Raw genomic sequence first — 17870 nt, 5'->3', positions numbered from 1 at the left:
TTGTATGGACTAGTCTTTATACTAGACACTAGTTTATGCTTTAGACTTCATTATTGACTTGACTATAGTCTAGATAATTGTCTAGGCTATATTATAGACTAGACTGTAAATTAGACTATAGACTGGACTAGACAATAGATTAGTCTATAGACTATATTTTAGTCTAGACGAGAGATTAAACTATAGACTAGTCTTTAAAAAAAAAATTGCATAATTTTTTTGGTGTAAAACTCTCCTTATTAAAAAAAAAATCTTAAACAAATAATAGAATTTAATGAAAAATTCAAATATTTTCCGTTTATAATAATCAAAAATGCTGAAATATAGTAAAACAAAAATATATTTCTTTGTTGTTGTACTTAATGTTAACAAGAATAACATAAATTTTTTGCCGCCTAAAGAATTTATATATTTTACTTAATTTTTTTTACCGCCAAGGTATTTTTTTTGCACTATTTAGTTTAAACAAAATAATAAGAATTATTCAAACATATATTTTTTATATATATATTTATACATATTGTTTGGCAAATTTTTATTATAAATTACCTTTAATTTTTTTCCATTTAAGCTTAAAATAAAAGTTTTGCGCATTTATCAAATTAAATGTTTAAAAAATCCCTAAAAAATGCTTTTAAAATCCCCTCCCACATTAACGTTTTGTTTGTTTTCCACTTTCTTTGTTTTTACATTCAATAGTATTTTAATAATTTGCCAAAATACCACTACTTATATATTAAACATAAAATATTCCATTTTAATTTAATTTTTTTTTAAATAATTTGTTTTATCAAACATAGCAGCAACAACATACAAAATCATGTACTTAATTATTTAATGCTTATTAAAAGATGATGTTTTTATTGTATTTTGTAATAATTTTATTTTTATATGTATTTATTACATACATATATTTAAATGTTTATTTATATAAAAGAAAACAAGAAACCCAATAAAAAATATATTCTTGTTTATTAAGCTAAAAAACAAATTTTAACGTTTAAGATTTATGAATGAAACTCAACAGGAACTAAATGAAATGAAACAACAAACAATTACAACTACAACAGAACAGTATATACCTAATTTATGTATAAAAAAAAAATAAAAACAAACAACAACAAACAAAGTAAATTTACCAATAAAACAAAACAAATTGTTTATAAAAATTTAATAAGCGAAAGAAACGTTGTTATTATTAAAGGGAAACCAAAGAAAAAGATAAGAGGTGGTGAGCATGAAAACTAAGAGATCAGAAATTTTATGAAAAATAATTAAAAATAGATTTAAGATTTTAAATTTTCGTTGTTTGCCCGCTTGCCGAAGCTAACATTCTAATATTCTGCCAGACGTGACGAGACCGAAGAACTTTTCTGGTATCCAAAGAGGTTAAATTAATAAAAAGTATTGTGGGGAGAATGTCGCCGCAGTGCACCGTTTCTATCAGCTGTCGAAGACGGGAAAACTGAACGTACAGCAATGAATGTTAAATGATTCGATAACAAAAACTAAAATGATAAGCTTTATACATAGTTAAGAACAGTTTTCATAAATGTCACATCAAATCCGAAGAGGTGTATTGTTTCCAGGTATGTTATGCGCTCCTTTACCAGTGTTTCTGGGTGGGCATAGAACCCACGACCCCGCCCTTCTAACGGACTAGAACACCTAACTATTTAACCCCCTGGAGGTATTCATCGAATCATATTCACCTTTTAAGACATTCTTTTAGAAGTTTCTTTTTTTAGAAAAATTTCTCTTTTTTTAGAAAAATTTCTCTTTCTTTAGAAAAATTTATCTTTTTTTGAAAATTTTCGAAAATTTCTCTTTTCATTAAAAAATTTTTTTTTCTTTAAAAAATTTTCGAAAATTCTCTTTCTTTAGAAAATTTTCACAAAAATTTCTCTGTTCTTTAGAAAATTTTCGAACATTTCTCTTTTCTTTAGAAACTTTTCGAACAATTTCTCTTTCTTTAGAAAATTTCGAAAATTTCTCTTTCTTTAGAAAAATTTTCGAAAATTTCTCTTTTCTTTAGAAAATTTCGAAATTTCTCTTTTCTTTAGAAAATTTTCGAAAAATTTCTCTTTCTTTAGAAATTTTCGAAAATTCTCTTTCTTTAGAAAATTTTCGAAAATTTCTCTTTTCTTTAGAAAATTTTCGCAAATTTCTCTGTTCTTTGAGAAAATTTTCGAAATTTCTCTTTTTTAGAAAAATTTTCGAAAATTTCTCTTTTCTTTAGAAAATTTTCGAAAATTTCTCTTTTCTTTAGAAAATTTTCGAAAATTTCTCTTTCTTTAGAAATTTTCGAAAATTTCTCTTTTCTTTAGAAAATTTTCGAAAATTTCTCTTTTCTTTAGAAAATTTTCGAAAATTTCTCTTTTCTTTAGAAAATTTTCGAAAATTCTCTTTTCTTTAGAAAATTTTCGAAAATTTCTCTTTTCTTTTGAAAATTTCTCTTTTCTTTAGAAAATTTCTCTTTTCTTTAGAAATTTCTCTTTTCTTTAGAAAATTTCTCTTTCTTTAGAAAATTTCCTTTTCTTTAGAAAATTTCTCTTTTCTTTAGAAATTCTCTTTTCTTTAGAAATTTCTCTTTCTTCAGAAAATTTCGAAAATTTCTCTTTTCTTTAGAAAATTTTCGAAAATTTCTCTTTTCTTTAGAAAATTTTCGAAAATTTCTCTTGTTTTTTTAGAAAATTTTCGAAAATTTCTCTTGTTTTTTTAGAAAATTTTCGAAAATTTCTCTTGTTTTTTTAGAAAATTTTCGAAAATTTCTCTTGTTTTTTTAGAAAATTTTCGAAAATTTCTCTTGTTTTTTTTAGAAAATTTTCGAAAATTCTCTTGTTTTTTAGAAATTTCGAAAATTTCTCTTGTTTTTTTAGAAAATTTTCGAAAATTTCTCTTGTTTTTGTAGAAAATTTCGAAAATTTCTCTTGTTTTTTTAGAAAAATTTCGAAAATTTCTCTTGTTTTTTTTAGAAAATTTTCGAAAATTTCTCTTGTTTTTTTAGAAAATTTTCGAAAATTTCTCTTGTTTTTTTAGAAAATTTTCGAAAATTTCTCTTGTTTTTTTTAGAAAATTTTCGAAAATTTCTCTTGTTTTTTAGAAAATTTCGAAAATTTCTCTTGTTTTTTAGAAAATTTCGAAAATTTCTCTGTTTTTTTAGAAAATTTTTGAAAATTTCTCTTTTTTTTAGAAAATTTTCGAAAATTTCTCTTTTTTTTAGAAAATTTTCGAAAATTTCTCTTTTTTTTTAGAAAATTTTCGAATATTTCTCTTTTCTTAGAAAATTTTCAAATAATTCTCTTTTCGATAGAAAATTTTCGAATATTTCTATTTCGATAGAAAATTTTCGAATATTTCTCTTTTCGATAGAAAATTTTCGAATATTTCTCTTTTCGATAGAAAATTTTCAAATACTTTTTTTAGAATTCTCTTTTGAGAAAATTTTGGTAAAATTCTCTTGTTTTTAAAAAATGTTCCGAAAACTCTCTTTTTTTAGACTATACTATAGACTAAACTATATACTAGATTATAGACTAGACTAATCTAGAGACTAGAATATAGATTAGAATGTACACTAGGCTATAGACTAGATTTTAATCTAGGTTATAAACAAAATTATAGGTTAGACGTTAGTATTTAGTCTACATTATATACTACACTATAGACTATACAAATACTTATAGACTAGGTTATAGATTATACTTTAGTCTAGATGTACCTAAGTACCTTTTCCTTATTCTCATATTCTAAAGCATACCTTTAGGCATATACCTATTAAAAAATGCCAACTAAACGAGATTAATAAAATAGCTGTTTGGGGTCCGAAGGACCAGCAGAAAGAAATTTATGTTTATTTTGCTCAAAATGCTTGATACAAAATCGGTTATGTGTAGTTTTTATTAAATATTTAATTACAGATCAGAAGTGGCGAATTATTCTGGAATATATTTATTTACATAACTCTTGTAACAAATGGGCTTAGATTCGCAAGGAACATTTAACTTCAAATGTTGTTCGCGAAATTACAAAATAAACATTTTTTTGCTCTCATGAAAACCTTACAAAAAACATATAACTGTTTTTGTCGGAGCAACGACGAAAAAACAGTAAGTTTAAGCTTGTAAAACTCGATTTAAACCAGACTTGATAGGTATTCACTAAATCTTAATATTATAATAAACAATTTTTTATGAGAATTTCACTTCCAAATTTCAGCGAAAAACTCCTTTTTAGTGAAACTATTTCCCAGTAGATTATTAAGCTGTAGGGAAAATTCTAATTTATGGGTTTTAGTAAAAGATCGTCTTTAAGTGAAGAAATTTACCCTTATTAACAAAATAAAGTTAATTATTTTTAATTTAAATTGAAGCATTTTAAGTTTTATTTTTTTGTTTTTCTTTTAATTTTATTGTTTCTCTTAAATGTAAAATATCAAAAGAACTTAAGAAAATAATTATAAATGGAAATTATTTTTATTTTTAGTTTATTGCGGATACACTGAGTTTTTCTTCAAGATACTTTCTTAAATTGTTAAATGTTTCCTTTACGACTAAAAAGGCGTAAATGCAGTCAAACAAACAAAAAATACAATTTCTTAATTATTTAGAAAATAACTTAAAATACTACATTTAGAAATGCTTTATTAATTAATTTTTATAAAGTTTAATAATTTTAATTTTATACTTTCGCTTTTAAGAATTACTACATTTTTTGCTCTCTCTCTCTTTTCAATAAATTTAATTTGTCACAATTAACTGCAAAAGGAAAAAAGGGGGTAAATTATAAAAAAAAATATTAAAATTATAAAAAAATTTAAATTTTAAAATTACTAAAACTCTTGTTTGCTTTAGTAGTATATCTAAATGGCCATATAATGTTTAATAACCATTAAACGCCCGCGGGGTGTATTCAAGTTCGATCCTCGTTTGCTTATTCCAAGAAATGGGGCTTTAAATGTTTCAACATACCAAAGGTACGAAACGTTTAACCTTCATTACTTTCATAAGTTCATCATCACAAATGGCAAATTGTTTGTTTTTCGGATCGTACAAGTTGCGTTCCTTAATAATGGCCCAGACTTTCTTGACCACTTCATGGCGGGGCAAAGCTTCAGCACCCATTAGGGCGGATAATTCCGGCGACAAATTGTAGGATCTGGTAAAACCGGTTGATTTACGACCTCCCGCTGGCTTCTCACCGGCTGCCTTCTTCTTTTTGGCGGCCGCCTTTTTCTTGGGCATTTCAAAGTCTGAATCCGAACCGGCATCTGATTCGGAGCCGGAGTCAGAAGCTGTCAAAGATTTACGCTTCTTCTTGGGGGGTGCTGCTTTGCGTTGTGTAGGTTGGGGACGTTTCTTTGCCGGCTTCTTTTCTTCCTCACTGCTGGCCTCCTCTTCGGAAGCACTTTCGTCTTCATCTTTGTCATCCTCTTCTGATTCTTCGTCTTCTTGCTGATCATTTATGAAATCCATCACAATTTTGTCAAACTCCTTCTTGCGGCTGAGCAACGAACAGTCCAACTTTTTCTCCACTTGTTCACGCACCTTCTTGGCCGAGACCACCGATAAATCGGCTGTCTTTAAGACTGCATGGATTTCATTTTTCAACTCTTCCGTAGAAATGTCAGCCATTTTGTTTGTTTGACAATTTAATTTCAATTCAAAAGCAAATCTATATAAAAGATGCTTTAGTTGACGATTTTAGCGCAATATTTTCATTAATAATTTACCTGTTTTATATATGTATTATACTTGTATTTCACTGTTCGTTTTTTCCTAAATCACTGTGTGTTTTTCACAAGCAGAGTAAACTTATTTTATTTTAGCAAAAGAGAAATGTGATGGAAGAAAAAATTTCGGCGTCTATTCAGAGCCCTGCGCCGACAAATATTAAAGGCTGCGGCGGCTGACACTAAAAATATCGGCGGCGGCTTAAGATCGACTGTAAGCCGGCTAAGTTCTCAAATACGCAAAATTTTTAAATTTTCAAAGATTTTAAATAAAAACGGAATCCGAGCGATAAAAAAGTGGGATTTTGTATATAATTTATAAAGGTGAAGTACACAACACGCGTTGAGGCGGCAACGCGTTTCACGCTTTTAAAACTTTTCGCGCTTTATAAGCGGCAAGTTAAATTTATTTCATTTTAGTTTCTACACAAAACAAAACACAACCCTGATCAGCTGCCAACGCGTCAAAAGTTGAAAGTTGTTGAACTTTTCACAGCAGACGCGTTACAAACTACAATGTGTAACTTGTTAAATAAAAATACACTATTTCAACTTTTTTTGACAAAAGCATATATCGCGTTGCCGCGTACAACGCGTGTTGTGTACTTCCACCTTTGACGCGTCGACAACTGATCAGGGATGAGTTTTATTTTGTGTAGAATAAGAATAAACTAAATTGAAATAAATTTCACCAACAATCAAAGAAAAATATTAAAAAAATGAACAAAATCTTAAAATTTTCATTTTTAAAACAGTAATAGTTTTAAAAACATTAAAAGAAAGATCAAAATGACGCGTGGTATGTAACTTGCAGCTTCTAAAGCCCGAAAACTTTGAAAAGCATCATACATATATGTTGTAAAAAGCAAATTTCGGAAGTGGTCATATAGGTATATGGAGTTTGACCATTAGATTAATATGAACGTCAGCGTTGGTCAATTATGGACCAAGATCTCTATAATTTAAAGTATTTTTTTAATTCTATCATAAGGCTATATTTTTGGAATGATGTATTAACTATAAATTGATTTTCTGTAAGAGGGTTATATTGGCGGACCGTTAACCATAATTTTAGGTATCATAAATATAGTTTTTGGTTCCTAAAAAAGCTTTTTTTTCGTCGAATTCCATTATTACATCCACATTTGAAAGCCATTTTTGTGCGTTTCGTTTCAACAAAACTTATTTTATTATGGTATTATTAAGTCCGTAAAAAACGTTAAAATCAATTAACCTCATAACCTTTAAGATTTCGATTGATATAAAACTCGATCATGTTATATTTTATTGCTACACTGGCATTTTTATATAAGTTATTACACGTTAAAATCATTTTCTGTAGGCGACCTTACAAACAAAATCGTGTATTAACTAAAGAATCGGATTTTATTACATAGTTAATAATAAATATTTATTTCTCTGCAGAAAATAACAATGAAAAATGATGTGAAAGGTTGAATTTCTGGGGAAAATTAAATTCTCAATTAAAATTTAGATTTTCTTAAAAATACGTTATTTTAAATGAAAAAATGTCGAAAATGTGTTTAATTTCTAATCTTTGCTAATTATCTAGATGAAGCAAATGTCCCATGGAAAACCCCATTATAAAATTTTCTAGATTTCTGAATAAATAATAAAAATTTGCTGAATTCTTTTAAAAATTTCTCTCCAATATAATAAAGCATGCGATTTTTTCATTTAAGTGATTTTCTGTCTTCTGTGTAGCAATACTTTTTTCTTTACGATTACTACTCACCACCAGATGTCTCTCACATAAACATATTAGCCAAGACACATTTGTTTAAATATTCCTCCATTAAAGCAACAGTTTAAAAGCCACTGCTTATGAACTGTCAAATACCATTTTTGACGAACACAAAACAAAATGTCAACAAATTAAGTTGGGAAAAAGACGAATCTGCAAATAATAGTGTAATTATAGATAAAAATAAAAAATTCCGCGACGTCTGTGCATTAAATTGTAAAATTTATTTATTATTTATAAGAGAATTCAATAGAAAATGAAATTATAATGAAATGATAACGTTGAAATTGGATAATACGAAAAAATGTCTTGAAAACGAACGTCGCGAGTGTCTGAAAAAGTTTCCAGAAATTCTATAGAGAATGCTACAAGAAAAAAAAACGGAGTAGAACACACATAAAATATAGATAAAAATACCAAGAAATATTAAAAAACGCAAAAATAAAGATAACTAAAAAGTAAGATTTGCTAGCAGTTAGTAAGTGCAGTGCAGTGTTTCTTTTTTTTTAGCCAAAATTAAAGGCCACAAACAAAAGTTAGGCCATTTTGAAAATATTAAACATACAATTGTAACAAACAAAAGTTTATAAATTTACAAAAGTGTTAAAGAAACAAAGTGTAAAAAAGTGTTATTTGGAAAATATATTTTCTCCAGAGGAAGCTGCCACAAATAGTGGAAATTTTACTTTAACTTAAGGTAAGTTCTAATATAAACCCAGGCAATAAGTTATCTGTTGGCTTCTCCTTTCCCCGTCCAGGAAGTTTGTGTCGAAAAAGCGTATTGAAAAGTCAGACACCATTATGTTTTCTTTGCCTCTATTCTCTGTTAATTGTATTTATGTTAGTGGATCACCCAGGCACCTAATACATTCAACCATTCATCCATCTATTTAATGTGTATGAAAACATTTTGCGTTTGTTGTCTCCTCTCTAGATTTAGTTGGTATGGACAGCTGCTGCTATATGTCTGTCTCAACTTCTACTAGACCAGCTGTGTGGCTGGCTGCAGTTGTTTTCGCCTGCTGCTGTCTTAACCAAGCTTTTTCTCCTCTTTTTTAATAGGTATTTGCTCGTTGTGTTTTTTAATAATTTATATTTTTTTGTTTTCATATTTTCGCATTTAAATCAATTTTTTTTGCCTCTGCCGTTTCGTAATTTATTCAACTTTTGTTTTTTAGTTTATATCTACGTTCCTAGTCCCCCTGTCCGTTTGTCTAAGTAGCCAAATTGTATTTTTTTACTTCTATTTGTGTATTGTACAACGCCTACACTCCTTCAGTTTGTTGTTTTTGATTCATTTTGTTTATAAATAAATCGTTTTTATTGTTTTTAGTGTAAAATGTTTTTGTTTTAGGGCTTTTCTAAAACTTGTTTTTATTCGTTGTTCAAATTCTCTATTATGTTTTATTTTAATTTATCTAAAGTTTTTTTAATCATCATTATTATCGGTTTCTTCATTAAACCGGAACATTGGCAGCATGTTTTTTAGTGTTTTTTGCATTTTATGTTGTTGTTTCTTTGTTTGCCGGCGAAACGCCCTAAATTCCAATTTGATTCTCTTCGTTTTGGGCGAAACGTGTGCATTTATGCGTTTGAATGTGTGTCTTCGAGTGATTGTTTGAGTTTATGTTTTTATCTTCATTTTCGTTTTGTCCTTTATTGTTGTTATTTATTGAGTAAATGTTTCAGTGTTGCCAAAACTCTTTGTTTTCGCAAAACAACTTGCGATGGAAAGCAATAAATCATTGTAGATATTTAAAAGAATTAAATGTTAAACTTTATTTTTTACTTTTGATGAGAAGTTTTAGAATAACCAAGTTGAATTTCACTAAAAATCGAATATTGAGTGAAATTGGGATTTTTAGTGAAATTTTGTAATTTTAGTGATATATGCATTTTTGAATGATAATATGAATTTGACTTCGAAATTTTAGTGAAATTGGGATTTTTTGTGAAATTTTGTAATTTTAGTGAAATATTAATTTCACTTCAAATTTTGAGGGTAATTAGGATTTTTAGTGAAATTTTGAAATTTTGGTGAAATATGAATTTTTGAGTAAAATTAGAATTTTTACTGAAATTTTGTAATTTTGGTGAATTACGAATTTTAGTGAAATATTGAAATATTAGTGAAATATGACAATTTAAGCGAAAATTTAAATTTGGAGTGAAAGTTGGATTTTTAGTGAAATATTGTAATTTTAGTGATATATGACTTTTTGAATAAAAATTTGGATTTTTGGTGAATATTCGAATTTATAGTGAAACCCAGATTTCAAGTGATATCTCGGATGAAGTAGCTATTTTAAAAGAACTAAAATATTTGTATTTTAGATGAAATTCTAGTGAAAAATTGGTGATAAACCGGAAAATAGATTTCTTAGAAACCTAGATAGCTAGATAAATTGCAATAATAAGTCAGGTGCACTTTTCATTAGGAGAATACTCAGAATTGGTTTGGATCTGGGATCACCTTCTTAAAATAAAAAATAATCAGAAAACTGAGTTTCAGATGGTTTGTTTTAACCAACAAACAATTTTCCATGAAAAGGAATGTAGATACATTCCCCTATCAACCTGACTTATCCGATATAATGAAATATATAGAGAGACATTAGAAGTCTATACTTTATATATAAACTAGAGCTTACATGAAGTAAATGTGGACTCCAAATTTGCGTATTGGCATGATGCTTCTTAGATAATTGCTCTTTATCTACGTATCTCACCACTCCATAAAACGGTAGCGATCAGTTACTCTGATATGTCTCGATATTTATGAGAAGTACAATAACTTTGTGTTTATTGTTAGTAGATAGATTCAGGTGACGAAAGATGGATGGTTAATTCTTCATAGATGGGTTCGGATTAGATCATTTTTGAAACTGCAGTTGGCATGATATTGTGGCACACTATTGTAGTCTTCTTTAAGCAGAAATATCTGCTATTTAAAAGGTCATCAGTGTTTGTACAAGCTTGATAGATTCCGAAAGTTCTAGAAACCCAGTTAAATTCTTTACTGCCCAAACAATTAACGATATAGGCTTAGCCGATCGGAAATTTAAAGTGCAAGAGATTGTGAAAACCATGATAATCAAAAATGGCTCAGCTTTAAAGGAAAAGGAGCTCGAGGTAGTTAACCTGACGAACACAAAACCATTTGACGCAACAAGGGCAGAATTAAAATGATGGCTGAGAGAAACCCATAAGGCCTCTTGGAATAATGAAACCGTGGGTAGAACCACAAAGATCCTATGGGGTGACCCTAACGAGAAAAGGACGAGAAGCCTGATGGTACGTATTCTTAATGGACACACAGCATTGCGGGCACACCTATACACAATTGGATGTGCGGATTCAGACGAATGTAGAGCATGCAGAGAGGACAGTGAAACTCTGGAGCACTTTCTTTGCCAATGTCAGTCTTTCGCCGAAATTAGATATTAGTGAGTGATATTATTCCGGATACAATATCCCTCACGAACACTGATTGGAAAATTCTAAAGAATTATGTCTAGTAAACTGAGTTACTGAACATCGGACGATAATACATTTAGTGAATATTATATAAGGTTTTTGGTTTTACCAACAAACATCTTCCACGAAAAGGAGCGCACAACAGGCCCGATAGTGGATTAGGTGTATTTCTTCGGATTTGATGTAGATACATCCTCCTATCAACCTAACCTACTCATGAGATGTTTGATATGCTATTACCCTCGAGTAACTATTTCTTATTTCCACATCATCCATTCAAAAAGACATCGACCAATTAACTTTCCCTTGTCAATGAGTCCGCTTGTCTTTACAATCTCTAAGTTAATCAAAAAGTGCCGGGTATACCCAAACGAAATGGTGAGGGAATGTATGATTACTATGGATCCCAGTCATGACAAGTGTCAGCTGTCGATTTAGCGAAGAAAGTCGTGATGAAACGGGGTTGAGGAAATCGTAGTTTTTACTGGCATTACTCTTGAAAACTGTAAGCCACTAGTTCAAAATAAACTGTGAAACCATCTTAGGTGGTTCAGATCTTGGACTATATAAAATACACTAGGTCAAGCTTACTTATAAGCTGTCGGTGGGACAATGTCCCATCTACTCTTCAAATGCTTGACATTTGCCGAAAAAAAGAGCGTTCCTTCGGTATGGAGGAGCTATCCTTTCCTTCAGGAAATGTTGAGCTATCTGGAATAAATCTTAAACATCCTCAGCTTTTGGAAACCGAATGGTTTAATTTTAGAAGCAGCGAGTAATAATCAGTACAAACTCCTGTCATCAACAGGGTATCACAATGGGATTTAGCAATTAAATGGACCCAAGATGATCATGAAATGGGATCTGTAATGGAATTCAGCCAAGTGTACTGCTCAAGAAATGGTTGCTTTTTGAACCTAACCTAGCCTTGTTGTTCACAGGACATGCAACTTTGAGCAACCAACATCTCCTAACAATATGAATTCTAATGAATATGTAGTAACCAAGGTTTTCGGGAAAACCTTGGAAATAGGCGGTCAATCTGTAGATCTCTCAATTAATTTGGGCGTTTTTTCAAATATGAGGTCAGATTCAGATTTTGCCTGGCTCAATCCTTTAAAAAAGTATAAATTGGTCTTAGGGTTTTAACTTTTTTCAAATTTTGTCGGCCAGTGTTATTTTCCAATTGCATGTTATTAGACCCCTAGGGTATAAAATTGTACAAAACACATTCCCAAGAGGATCACAAAAATCATTCTTCTTTCAAAGTGAATCACACAGCGTTTATATAATAAATACTATGAAATTTATTACAATAGCCGCAAAAATAAATAATAATTATTTGGCAACTTAAAAATAAATAAATTAAAAAAAAAAACTCACAAAATCTTTTTAAAAACATAACCAATGAATCAAAATTTAAATACGTTCATACATAAATAATCTAATTTAGTTTCTTATTTTTTCGTTAAACCAAAAAAATAAAACAAGAAAATTAAGACTCATACAAGTACAATGAATCATATTTGATTTAAAATTGTTGGGTATTTTCTTTGGGATATCCAACAATCGACCAACTGACCGAAATAATAAAAATAAAGTCCAAACGATCGATCAACTGGCAACAACCTGACAACAAACAATATGGCAACTTGTGTTTTTTTTTTTCTACTTATCACACTGACATAATTTTCTTAGCTAAATACTTAGGTGAGAGTGTAACATCTTCTATATACTCAAGTCATTCAATCAATTTATTCAGTCATTTTGACAATAGAAACGTCAATAGAAAAATTTTTAGGTTTGCATGTATGTTTTCTTTTTTTTTGAAAGTAGGACAATAATTTGTGAATAATGGACGGACGTCATTCATTTGTTCACATTTATTGGTTGGGATTAATGAGCTACTAAATTGTTTCTAAATGAAAAAGAAAATATTTTTTGCATGCAGAATAAACATTTTAAATGAAAGTATATGTACTTTCAGCCGATTTTTTTGGTTCTTGCTTTTGATGGCTTCTGTACTGCAGTTTTGTTTCGGCTAAATAATAGCAACAATAAAAGAATAATGAATTTTTGGCTAAAAGCCTAGTAGGGAGACAAAATGATCAAATAAAAGTTAATACAATGTATGTAGACAGAAATATAAAGGTATTTAGTCTTTAAAATAAGTTGCTAAGTCGTTGTTGTTGTGTAAAATTGAAAGAGAATTATTATACATTTGTTCTCAAGGTATGGGAGTAGACAGACAAAGACAAAAGCGTTGATGATTAATTTGAGATCACTGATTATACTGCAACTTTGATAGTTTTCATTCATTGGAATCCAAGCAATTTCGACTTCCTGTCTTCGCTTAACATTGAGTGAAGATCTGATGGAAAGGGAATTCCTTGAAGCCCCAAGCATTGAGCGAATATCGGGTGTATCCGTTTGTAATCTCACTTGAAAATTCATAATAAGAACAACTTAAATCGGATAAATATTTCAGACTTTAGAATTAGTGAAATATTGTATAGTCCCAGATGTCAAGATACTCAAGACTTCAGGGAATGAATTCGGAACTAAATTAAAGGTCAAGAATTGGACATTATATTCTCTATTTCAAATAGACTCCAATAATTATAAATTATCTGCTTGATGACAAAGACAACATAGACTGCGTATACTTGCCCTAGAATAGGACCAATTTGGGTCTTCCGTTGCGGAGTAGAGAGGTGCTGACATTTAGATATATAACAGCACTCAAGTACACCTAAAATCTGAGAACTATGTCTAATATTTCTTAACAATTTAAGCTCTATTTAATCATCATATCTGAATATTTCGGGTATTCTTTAAAGAAAGGCAAAAGCGAAAGATTTGCGGAACCGCCTATAATTTTGGGACAATGCTCTCATGTAATAAACCATCTTCTACTCTTCCGATAAGGCATGTAACATATATTTCTATAATCCGTTAGATCTATGAGTGTTGGGTTTCAGAAATCTGTAAATACTATACCTCCAAAATGATTGCGGGAATCGTAGCAATCATTTTGAAGATTTTGCTGCGGATTGAAGTAGCGATAAAAACTGGATATGTCACTTTCTTTGGATGATTTCTTAGATTCATGAGAGATGGACGACAAATAGGATAATAACCCTTAATTTTACATGCCCCCAATAAAATTTTCCCGCTAGACAAATGTTCCCTATTGCTCTGAATCCAATCGTTCCTTTTGTAAAAAACGTGAGATATTTTGAAAGATCTAACTATGCAGGTCTAGGTTAAAAAGGTTTAAAAAGGTGCAACTCCACTCAGAGACTATAGGGTCCATTGTGATTCCCTTTGTCGATTCCTGTGAGAGAATCTGAGTTACCCTATAAATCCAGTCGAATGTTAGACTACGAGGGTTGAGTCCCACAATTCTCTCCAGTTCATCGTGAGATTCTATTATAGTGGGAAATTATGTGCTCAATCGTCTCCAGTTCCTCTGCATCAGACAGTCCAACTTACTGATAAATGCCCGAATTGAGCAATGCCCCGTTAAGATCCCTGTTAGAAAGAAATGCCGAGGATACATTTGATCATCACCAGTTTATAGTCCCGGCAGACTAGAGCTACTGGCAGCACCTCTTGTCCCCGCAATTGTAATAACATCTATCATCAAGGTATCATGCCCCTGTGTCAAGGTTCGAACCTAATCCAACTTAACTAACAAATCTAATCCAACTATGTATATCACTAGATTTGATTCCTTTATCCAACTGCCTTTGTCAATAGGCCAATATAGAGATGAAACAAGACAAAAATCGTGTATAGGTAAATAAAGAAGGGAGAAATAATAGTACCTGCTGTTGGTTAACAGCCCGGTACTACTGTCTAGGTACTATAAAACTATGATGATGATGATGATGTAGTAGAGTCGTCTCTCAGTCGTAGTAGCGTGGGTGAATGATTTGTATTCGTGATGTGGCAAACACTGTGGTATGGTGATGGTGCTGATGGTGGTATGCATGTTGTTGGCATGAGGTGGCAAATCATTTCGTAGTTTTCACTTGTTGTTTTTGCTCTTGTTCTCATATTCTCGTTTCTCATTTTTTTTGGCTGTTGCTAAATATTGGCTAAAATATTTATGTATTTTTTTTGTTGGGTTTCGGTTTTTTTTTTCGGTTGTTATTTTTCATACTCGCCACCATCCATAACCATTTTGTTGTAGAAATAAAAATTTTCATTTCTTGGTCTTCGAACATTTGTTGTTTTTTTTTTTGGTTTTTTGGTATTCATTTAATTGTTTGTATTTTCTTTATTAATGCTGCAATAAAACTGATGAGGTGATGGTCATTGCAAAGCTGGCTGTGGTGGTGCTGGTGCCACAGCAACAACATCCCAACACTAACTATAATAACAAAAACAACGTTGTTTCGGCAACAACGTTATATAGCAACAGGCTTAAACAACAACAACATTGCCAACAAATAAATAATGAAATGAAAAATTAAGAATGAAAGATGTTGTGACGATAAACAAAAAACAAATTATTAGTAGGTTTAGTTATTCAAAGATATGTGTATTTTCCTTATGGGTTTAGGTTGTAATTGTAAGAGGTTAGGCGAAAAGTTCTTACTATGAAATTGTCACCCGTGATCGTCGTCTCTTATAGTAATTTTGGTAAGATTTGATGCGGAATAATATAGCACTGATTATTGACAATCTGTCATATATAAAATTTCAAGGAGAATACGTTGAGACACTTCTTACACATTCTGTCGGATCTAATATTTTTTCCTTGTAAATGTGAGAATTATATTTTGATTCGTGAATGATATTCTTTAGAACTGAACTAGAACTGAACTAGAACTGAACTGAACTGAACTAGAACTGAACTAGAACTGAAGAACTGAACTAGAACTGAACTAGAACTGAACTAGAACTGAACTAGAACTGAACTAGAACTGAACTAGAACTGAACTAGAACTGAACTAGAACTGAACTAGAACTGAACTAGAACTGAACTAGAACTGAACTAGAACTGAACTAGAACTGAACTAGAACTGAACTAGAACTGAACTGAACTAGAACTGAACTAGAACTGAACTAGAACTGAACTAGAACTGAACTAGAACTGAACTAGAACTGAACTAGAACTGAACTAGAACTGAACTAGAACTGAACTAGAACTGAACTAGAACTGAACTAGAACTGAACTAGAACTGAACTAGAACTGAACTAGAACTGAACTAGAACTGAACTAGAACTGAACTAGAACTGAACTAGAACTGAACTAGAACTGAACTAGAACTGAACTAGAACTGAACTAGAACTGAACTAGAACTGAACTAGAACTGAACTAGAACTGAACTAGAACTGAACTAGAACTGAACTAGAACTGAACTAGAACTGAACTAGAACTGAACTAGAACTGAACTAGAACTGAACTAGAACTGAACTAGAACTGAACTAGAACTGAACTAGAACTGAACTAGAACTGAACTAGAACTGAACTAGAACTGAACTAGAACTGAACTAGAACTGAACTAGAACTGAACTAGAACTGAACTAGAACTGAACTAGAACTGAACTAGAACTGAACTAGAACTGAACTAGAACTGAACTAGAACTGAACTAGAACTGAACTAGAACTGAACTAGAACTGAACTAGAACTGAACTAGAACTGAACTAGAACTGAACGAGAACTGAACTAGAACTGAACTAAACTTAACTAGAACTGAACTAAATTGCAATTATTTCCTTGTAAATTTATTTGATCCTTGACCACCTTTAAAAATTCCTCAAAGCAATTAAATTTATATTTATCTTTTTTTAGGTTGCTAAATAATCTCTATTTATGGGCTATAAATATTTTTTTATATGTCTCGTATCTTTTAGCTTTATTTTAAGTAAAATTTCTTATAAACATCATAAAAATTGAGATGAATACATGACTATAAAATGGCAAATTTTAAAATTTTTGGCACATTTGTTGCACATTATTTGTTGGCGATTTTTTTTCTTCTTTCAGATGTTACACCCGCTGTTTTTTTCTTCTTCTCGATGGCGTTTTGTACATTTAGTTCAGTGGTGGGGGGTAACTTAGAGATCATATTAGCAACAACAATAACAACAACATCATCTTGAAATTATTATTTTTCAACAACGAAAAATTAATTACCACTGCAAGTGTCTCAATTTAGTAAATTCTTTTACAAAAATATAAAATAATGTCATAAGTGGGTGTTGTGTCGGTTCTTATTTGTTGATCTGCTTTTGGACTTGGGCTGACTGTGTTGTTTGTTGCTTTTAAAGAGATTAATAAAAATTCTATGCTTTTTTTGTGGGGTTTACTTTTGCATGACTTTCTTAGTCATTTAAATGTTATTTTTTTAACGAAATTAATCTACTAAGAGTTGTTTTTAATAGAATTTAATTTAAATGAATGAATAAACAAACATAAATGTGTTTTAAGAAATATTAAAAATATACACTTTAACATTAACATAGATATTTTTCTAAATTGTTTGTTTTGTTTTGTTTTGTTTTCTTGATTTTAAAACAAATAAAATTTGTCAAATATTTTTGTGAAAATTGTAATTAAATGCTACTTTTTTGTGTGAAAATATTTAGAATAGAGAAAATAATTAAACAAATAAATATAGAAATTTTATATATTTTTATATTAAATTTTCAGATATAGTCTCGAAACTATAGTCGATATATAGGAGACAGTAGTCGTTGTAGTTTAGATACTGTAGTTGCTAGAGTCTAGAGTCTTTTTTAAACGTTGAAACAGGATTCACTGTAATGTTCTTTTTGACGACTCCTGGCATTTAATTTAAATAATTTTATACTATTTCAGTTGGACAATTACATTCTAATTATATTTATAAAACTAGAATGTTGAACTCATTATATTTATT

At 30.1% G+C, this 17870-nt stretch overlaps 1 protein-coding gene across 1 annotated transcript; it reads right to left on the bottom strand.

Annotated features, from left to right (window-relative positions):
- Positions 1-4884: 4884 nt before the first annotated feature.
- Positions 4885-5899, bottom strand: LOC119612385 (upstream activation factor subunit spp27-like). The gene is made up of 2 exons (XM_037968192.1): positions 5732-5899; positions 4885-5673 (listed from the first exon to the last, which is right to left on the bottom strand). Exon 2 carries the CDS (start codon positions 5631-5633, stop codon positions 4962-4964), a length of 672 nt encoding a protein of 223 aa, XP_037824120.1. The 5' UTR covers positions 5634-5673; positions 5732-5899; the 3' UTR covers positions 4885-4961.
- Between the last annotated feature and the right edge of the window lie 11971 nt (positions 5900-17870).

This window comes from Lucilia sericata, unplaced genomic scaffold (assembly GCF_015586225.1).
Source record: "Lucilia sericata isolate MDLA Ls3-8-SP2 unplaced genomic scaffold, ASM1558622v1 Contig001675F_arrow, whole genome shotgun sequence".
Lineage (NCBI taxonomy): Eukaryota > Metazoa > Arthropoda > Insecta > Diptera > Calliphoridae > Lucilia > Lucilia sericata.
Note: the sequence above shows the minus strand (reverse complement) of the source record. Positions and strands in the feature narration are given on the sequence as shown.